Source organism: Penaeus japonicus, unplaced genomic scaffold (assembly GCF_977035675.1).
Source record: "Penaeus japonicus unplaced genomic scaffold, GWHDUDI00000001_assembly GWHDUDI00000008, whole genome shotgun sequence".
NCBI classification, from domain to species: Eukaryota; Metazoa; Arthropoda; class Malacostraca; order Decapoda; family Penaeidae; genus Penaeus; species Penaeus japonicus.
Genome location: NW_028234410.1, coordinates 21,191,506 through 21,199,005, shown reverse-complemented (window position 1 = coordinate 21,199,005; position 7,500 = coordinate 21,191,506). Strand labels below are relative to the sequence as shown.

The window sequence follows — 7,500 nt, the reverse complement described above, 5'->3', positions numbered from 1 at the left end:
AAACAAGACCTTTTCAACTTGTGCGTGCAAGTGCTATTCAGCTTAAACATACATACAAACAAAGAATACTAACAGTAGCAACATAAAAAAAAACATTCACAAACGGACACAACCTCGCTACTGAAACAAAGCCTGCACTTTCCTTAACCAAGAAAAAAACGAGAGCCAATGACAATAAAACCTGGGTAAGAAATGAAAAAAAAACATACATATATACAAAAGGCACAGAAACACAGTACCATAAAATGGTATTACATTAACCTCCTCTGAGTGAACTTGAAGAATAAATTCTGGCTAATATCGCAGAGAAAGAGAGAAAGAGGGAAACAGAGAGAGATAGAGAGAGAAAGAGAGAGAGAGAGAGAGAGAGAGAGAGAGAGAGAGAGAGAGAGAGAGAGAGAGAGAGAGAGAGAGAGAGAGAGAGAGAGAGAGAGAGAGAGAGAGAGAGAGAAAGAGAGAGAGAGAGACGGACGTATTCCGGCCAGACGACCCTATTTCGCTCCGGCTTCAGCGATCGCTCTATAATACGTAAAAAGAGAGGATGAGGACGAAACGACCAGCGCGCCGACAGGGCAGGAGAGAAAACGAGAAAGAGAAAGAATGATGAGGCAAGTAAAACTGATAGACAGAGAGGCAGAGAAGAGAGGAGAAAAGAAGGAGAGAGGAGGAGGAGAGGAGGAGGAGGGAGAGGAGGAGAGGAAGAGAGAGGAGAGGGGAAGGGAGGAGAGAGGAGGAGAGAGGAGGAGAGGAGGAAGAGAGGAGGAGGAGGAGGAGGAGGAGGAGGAGGAGGGAGGAGGAGGGAGGAGGAGGAGAAGAGAGGGAGGGAGGAGGAGGAGGAGAAGAGAGGGAGGGAGGAGGAGGAGGAGGAGGAGGAGGAGGAGGAGAGGAGGGAGGGAGGAGGAGGAGGGAGGGGAGGAGGAGGAGGAGGAGGAGGAGGGAGGAGGAGGAGGAGGAGGAGGAGGAGGAGGAGGGGGGGAGGAGGAGGAAGAGAAGAGTTAAGGCGGGAGGGGGAAAGATGAAAGACGAAGAAGATGCAAGAAGTCAAGAACAGGCAAAAAAAAAAAGAAAAAAAAAATGGAATCTGAAGAACCAGTATCAATAGAAGAAGTAGAAAGAAAAGAAAAATAAGAAACAGAACAAGTAGAAGAAAAGACAAAAAAAACAGACAGCCAATCCTCATTAACGCCTTTGAGTAATGTCCCCCAGTGGTAAGCAAGCACGGTCAGCCACAAAACAAACGCCCGCCCGTTCCTCACAACTCATTAGCGACCTCATTATTCACCCTCAAACACGAGCAGAACTGTCACTCTTCATAACCGGGGGACAAGTCGAGACGTGTCTGCACTATCTTGGCTGTAAACAATGGCAGCGCTTGTTAGTACAGAGTAAGACTAATAAAAATTGGGTACAAGTAAATAAGACTACAGTAATATAAAAATACATAAATACATACACACATACATACATACTTCTATGTATACATACATACATAGATGAAATGAAATAAAATAAAAACACATATGAATAACAAATAAGTAAATAAGGTATATACAAATAAGGAAAGCCGAGAAGATACGCAAATAGCCCACGGAGGAAAAAAAGAAAGAAAGAAGAGAATGAGCCAGTAAAATAAGAAATTGGGAAGAGACAAGAAACACGATATGCCGAGAATAGGCGCACGGAGATGTAGAGAAAACAGGTTACGGGAGGCAACCTGAGGGAGGAGGAAGAGAAGGAGAGGATGGAGAAGAAGTAGAAGAAAAGAAGATACCCTCAACGTCCCTTTCTCCCCCTGCTCGATTCCTTTCCCTCTCCGTTGCCCCCCCCCCCCCGCCCCCATCTCTGAAACCGGAGCCCGGGCATGCGAGCGACCTTTTTCGCCGCCGGACTGTACCTGCAACGCAAATCCTCCTTGATTCCAATTTATTCCCGACCTTTGAAGAGAGCGAGCAACAACAGTTTCCTCTATTTCTCTCCTTTAAACTATAGTATCTGCTAAATGATCCAGCCAGCTCTCAACGCCTTGAGCAAAAATAGAGACGAAAGGAAAATGAAACGAAGTAGCCTCTCTCTCCTACCTCATAAGTCAAAACGCAATATCCCCTCTCATTTCTCATAAACTTTCTTTCATTTAACTGAAAATTCCAGGTCAATTCAATATATCTAGAAGAGAAATTGCTCTTCTTGAATTCCAATTAAAACGACCCCCCTAAAAATCAAGCCACACGCAACCCGCGCTTCATCGGTTATTGTTGTTGTTTTTTTCTGTTTATCGAGTAAGATTTCTAAACAAGAATTCCTCTCCTTCTAGAAACTCATTTCCTTCGATACCAAACCGCCCCGGCAGTAATTCCGAAAATGAGATAAAGTTTTAGTCCTCCTGAATCGAAATTACTCTACAACATGCAACCAATTTCACCAAAAACAAGCAAATAAACAAATCACAAAAGAAACATCCTCCCTACCTCCTTCTTCCTCATCACTGTGAGAAGGAGGCGGATGGGGGAGGGGGGGAAGGGGAGAGGAGGGAGGAGTGGGAAGGTAAAGACACGTGCCCGAGGTCTGGCGTGTCGACACAAGAGCTTCCTCAGGCGCCCCCAACACATCACAGGAGCGATCTTGGCAACCGGCTCGTCTTTCGCAAGTTGTTATCGGCGTAGTAATGATTCTATCATTCATAAAATTCGCATTCATAAAATTCATAGACGAATGACCTTTATAATGTACATATATCAAATATCTAGCCTGGACAAATGCACGTAGGCGGTTCATACAACTTCAGGTCATATGGAAACCCAGCATAAATTCCTTTATCCAATTTGAAGGGAAAAACAAATGCTCGCAAAACACAAGTCACAAACTATGAATCACCAATGACGCTGTCGTTTACCATGACTAAGGCGGTCCAAACGGCAGCCTCGGTGGGTGGGGGGTGGGGGAGGTACAGTGCCCCAGGAAGGTAGTGTCTCACATTCCCTGAAGCTCTGCTCTTTCTTCTCTCTTGACTTTCTCTTATTCTTCCGAAAACTTCTTTTATTTTTACTCCCTGGCAGATTTTTCTATTCATTATCTTCTCTCTTCTTCTCTCTCCCACCTCACTTTTCTCCTCTCCTCTCCTCTCCTCTCCTCTCCTCTCCTCTCCTCTCCTCTCCTCTCCTCTCCTCTCCTCTCCTCTCCTTCCTCTCTCTCCTCTCCTCTCCTCTCCTCTCCTCTCCCTCTCCTCTCCTCTCCTCTCCTCTCCTCTCCTCTCCTCTCCTCTCCTCTCCTCTCCTCTCCTCTCCTCTCCTCTTCATCTCCTCTCCTCCCCTCCTTCCCCCTATCCCTTTCCCTCCCTTCCTCTCCTCTCTCCCCCCCCCCCTAACCACCACCTCATCTTCCCTTTTCACGGTCTCCCCATCCTCACCCTCGTCTTCAAGACTCCTCGTCTTCACAACCTTTTCATTTCCTCCTATCCTCGTGCTTCAGTCTCCTCCTTCTCCTTCTCCTCCTCCCCCTCCCCTCCCACCTACACACGTCCCCCCTAAGTGATCCTAATTCTATTAAAATGTCTTGTTGCATTTTCCACGGTGAAGGCCACTAATTTCCTCCAGCTCCTCTCTCCTCAGAAAGATAAGAGGTTCTGAGTGGCAGAGATTGTAGGCAAGCGAGGGTGAGGGGGGAAAGAGGGGAAGGGAGTGAGGGGGGAAGGGGGCTAGAGAGGAGGAAAGGTGGAAGGGGGAAAAAAGGGGGGGGGGGGGGCAGGACACGTGTACATCCGCGATCCTCTTCACATTTCTCCTCAGAGACGGTAAGTTGTATATGAATATCACAAGCCATCAAAACACATAGAATGCTGCAGAAGTTCACGTTTCTCCTCTCTTTGATCACAAGATGTACACAGGATAAGAATATATGTTTGTTTGTGTGTGTGTGTGTGTGTGTGTGTGTGTGTGTGTGTGTGTGTGTGTGTGTGTGTGTGTGTGTGTGTGTGTGTGTGTGTGTGTGTGTGTGTGTGTGTGTGTGTGTGTGTGTGTGTGTGTGTGTGTGTGTGTGTGTGTGTGTGTGTGTGTGTGTGTGTGTGTGCGATGTGATGTGTGTGTGACCATACGCATCCGTATACGCGAGCATGACATTCTTATGTCTAGTATACATGCGATTATGCGCACACACGCACCATTACTTAAATTTCTTTAACGCATCTATCCTCTGAATACACAAGCCCCCTCCACCTTTCCTTCCTCTGCGCCAAAAGCGCGTAAAAAAGCAAAACTCAACCTCCAACTCTGGCCTGCGAGAATCCCTCCCGTTCGCGTGCCTCGCTCTGGACTTGCGTGCGTGCGTTCGTGTCTGTCGTGAGCGTGCGTCTCCATTACCAGTCGTCGTGTTGACTTAAAGACTGGGAGGGGGGGAGGAGGAAGAAGAAGAAGAGGAGGAGGAGGAGGAGGAGGAGGAGGAGGAAAAGGAGGAGGAGAAGGAAAAGGAGGGGGAGGAAGAAAAGGAGGGGGAGGAGGAAAAGGAGGGGGAGGAGGACAGGGAAAAGGAGGAGGAGGTGGTGTTGGAGGAAAAGGAAGAGGAGGAGGTGGTGGTGGAGGAAAAGGAGGGGGGGAGAAAAGGAGGAGGAGGAGGAGGAGGAAATGGAGGAGGAGGAGGAAATGGAGGAGGAAAAGGAGGAGGAAAAGGAGGAGGAGGAGGAGGAAGAGTGGGAGAAGGAGGAGGAGGAAGAGTAGGAGGAGGAGGGAGGGTGAGAGGGAAGGGGAGAGGCTGGGAGGAGAGGACGGGGGTGAGAGGGAAGGGATAGAGGCCGAGAGAGGGAGAGGGAGAGGGAAGGGCGGAGGTCGGGAACGGGAATGGGGAGAGGGGGTCAAGAGGAGAGGAGTGTGGGGGGGAGGGGGGAAGTTAGTCTCCTGAGGTGGAGGAGGGAACCGGGGGGGTAGGGGGTAGGGGCGGGTGTAATCGATTCATGCCTGCACAGGGGTCAATCAATACAACAAGCTGCTCAAGGTGACCAAAATAAACGAAAAAAATAAATATAAATAACTCCCAAAGACGCAGCGCAGCCAGCTTCTTCCATCGCCGACGACCAACCTGCTCCATCATGCTCTCCCCATGAAGCCATGATTTCTTTCGCCTCGCCCGGACGGCCAATATAATCAACTCGAGCAAACGGGACGTGTGTGTTCAAGCATGTTTCAGTTAGGTACAAGGGAATGTAAACAGACGTGATGCAATGACGCAACACGATGACCGCTTCAACATGCAGAGAGGAAGAGGGTGGGAGCGGGAAGGGAGAGAAAGAGAGCAAGAGCAAGAGAAGGGGGAGAGTAGAGGAAGACGAAAAGAAAAGGGGAGGGAGAGGGGGAGGCGGAGGTAGGTGGAGAGGGAAAGGGATAGGGAGAGAAGGAGGATATACGAGGGAGAGGGAGAGATGAAGGAGAAAAGGAGAAGCTAAGAGTAAGAAGGAGAGAAGGGGGGAAGTGAGAGAAGAGGGAGAGGAGGGAGAGTGAGAGAGGAGAAAGTGGAAGGGAAGAGGGAGAAGAAAGGAAAGAGGGGGAGGGAGAAGAAGAGAAGAGGGAGAGTGAAAGAAGAGAAAGAGGAAGAGTAGGAGATATATAGAAGAGGGAGAGGAAGAGAAGTGGGAAAGGGAGAGAAAAGGGGAGAGGGATATAGGGAGAGAGTAAGAGAGTAAGAGAGTAAGAGAGAGAGAGAGAGAGAGAGAGAGAGAGAGAGAGAGAGAGAGAGAGAGAGAGAGAGAGAGAGAGAGAGAGAGAGAGAGAGAGAGAGAGAGAGAGAGAGAGAGAGAGAGAGAGAGAGAGAGAGAGAGAGAGGCGAGAGAGAGAGAGGAGAGAGAGAGAGAGAGAGGGGGGGGGGGGAGAGGAGAGAGAGAGAGAGGGGAGAGGGGGAAGAGAGAGAGGGGAGAGAGAGAGAGAGAGAGAGAGGGGGGGGGAGAGAGAGGAGAGGAGAGAGGGGAGAGAGAGGGGGAGAGAGAGGGGGAGAGAGGAGAGGAGAGAGAGAGAGAGGAGGAAGAGAGAGAGAGAGAGAGAGAGGAGGAAGAGAGAGAGAGAGAGAGAGAGAGAGAGAGAGAGAGAGAGAGAGAGAGAGAGAGAGAGAGAGAGAGAGAGAGAGAGAGAGAGAAGAGAGAGAAGAGAGAGAGAGAGAGGGGGGGAGAGGAGAGAAGAAAGAAAGAAGAGAGGGAGAGGGGAAGAAGAGAGAGAGAGAGAGAGAGGGAAGAAAGAGAGAGAGAGAGAGAGAGAGAGAGAGAAGGAAGAGAGAGAGAGAGAGAGAGAGAGAGAGAGAGAGAGAGAGAGAGAGAGAGAGAGAGAGAGAGAGAGAGAGAGAGAGAGAGAGAGAGAGGGAGAGAGAGAGAGAGAGAGAGAGAGAGAGAGAGAGAGAGAGAGAGAGAGAGAGAGAGAGAGAGAGAGAGAGAATATACCAAATAAGACCATGTACAGACAGGGCATGAGAGGATGAGGGGTGCAATGCGATAAGATAGGAATAGAGAAAGGCGAAAAAACAGAAGAAACAAGAGACACGACCGGGGGAAAATACACAGGATAGCGAAACTGGAATAAAGAAAAAAAAACAACTAAAATAAAAATCATACAAAAAATAAACATGTTGAGGGATTTTTCTAAACAGAGCCGACCAATCACAGGCAAGGAATGAGACGAAGAAAAGACATCACAGAATTATCATAATAATCATCATTATCACCATTTCATTAAGGACAAGAAGGTATCTATCCTTTCTGATGGGGGGGAGGGGTTCTTATTTAAATTTCTGTAAGCATTATCAAAGAATTATTCACTTCTAGACCTATTCTTACCTACAGAATAACCGAACAACGAAAGAGACAATACGGACACACAAAGCAAGCAGCGGGAGTCATGCGGTCACAGGTGGCAGCTTAGCGCCCAAGACGTCACACCTGTTTAGCTGGTGTGCGGCAGGTGGTGGCAGGCTGGAGGGGGGAAGGGGGGTGGTGATGGAAGAGGTGGTACGTGGGTATTAAACGTAGGTGGGAGGTTAGGACGGCCAGACCGAGGCTAGTTGTTTAGAATGAAGAATAGGATAGAAAAAAGGTAAAAAAAAATATATATAGAAATTGTAAGATAGGATGGAAAGATATGAATGAGAGAAACAAAAGGATGAACATAAAAGAAAAAAAGGAAAGAAAGAAAGAAAAAAAAAATACATATACACATATATAAACAAAAAAAGAAAGGCAAAACGCAAAAGTGTTTGAGGACTGCAACGGCCGGAGAAATGCAGAATCAAAGAAGCGAAAGAAAGAAAGAAAGAAAAAAAAAAACAAGAACAAAAAGTGGATCGAACCAAAATCTAATACTCCTCTAAAGCCGTGAAAATCCGGAGAGAGCCCCGTCGATTGGCTCTCCCGTGTAACTCACTCACTCACTCACTCACTCACTCACTCACTCACCCATTCCCTCCCTTCCGCCCGCCCTTCTGACCCCGTCTTACTCACCTGTCTTGTTTGTCGAGAGCCGCGGGATGGTGCAAGAT

At 48.1% G+C, this 7,500-nt stretch overlaps 1 protein-coding gene across 9 annotated transcripts in view; it reads right to left on the bottom strand.

Moving 5' to 3' along the window:
* The window catches only part of Khc-73 (Kinesin heavy chain 73), a 283,596-nt gene that overhangs the window by 231,650 nt on the left and 44,446 nt on the right, over nt 1-7,500 (bottom strand). For all 9 annotated transcript variants that reach the window (XM_043005522.2, XM_043005523.2, XM_043005526.2 and 6 more), the window contains exon 2: nt 7,463-7,500. This exon is cut by the window's right edge and continues 50 nt beyond it. In XM_043005522.2, coding sequence (XP_042861456.1) covers nt 7,463-7,500 — 38 coding nt within the window. The remainder of the gene's footprint in view (nt 1-7,462) is intronic.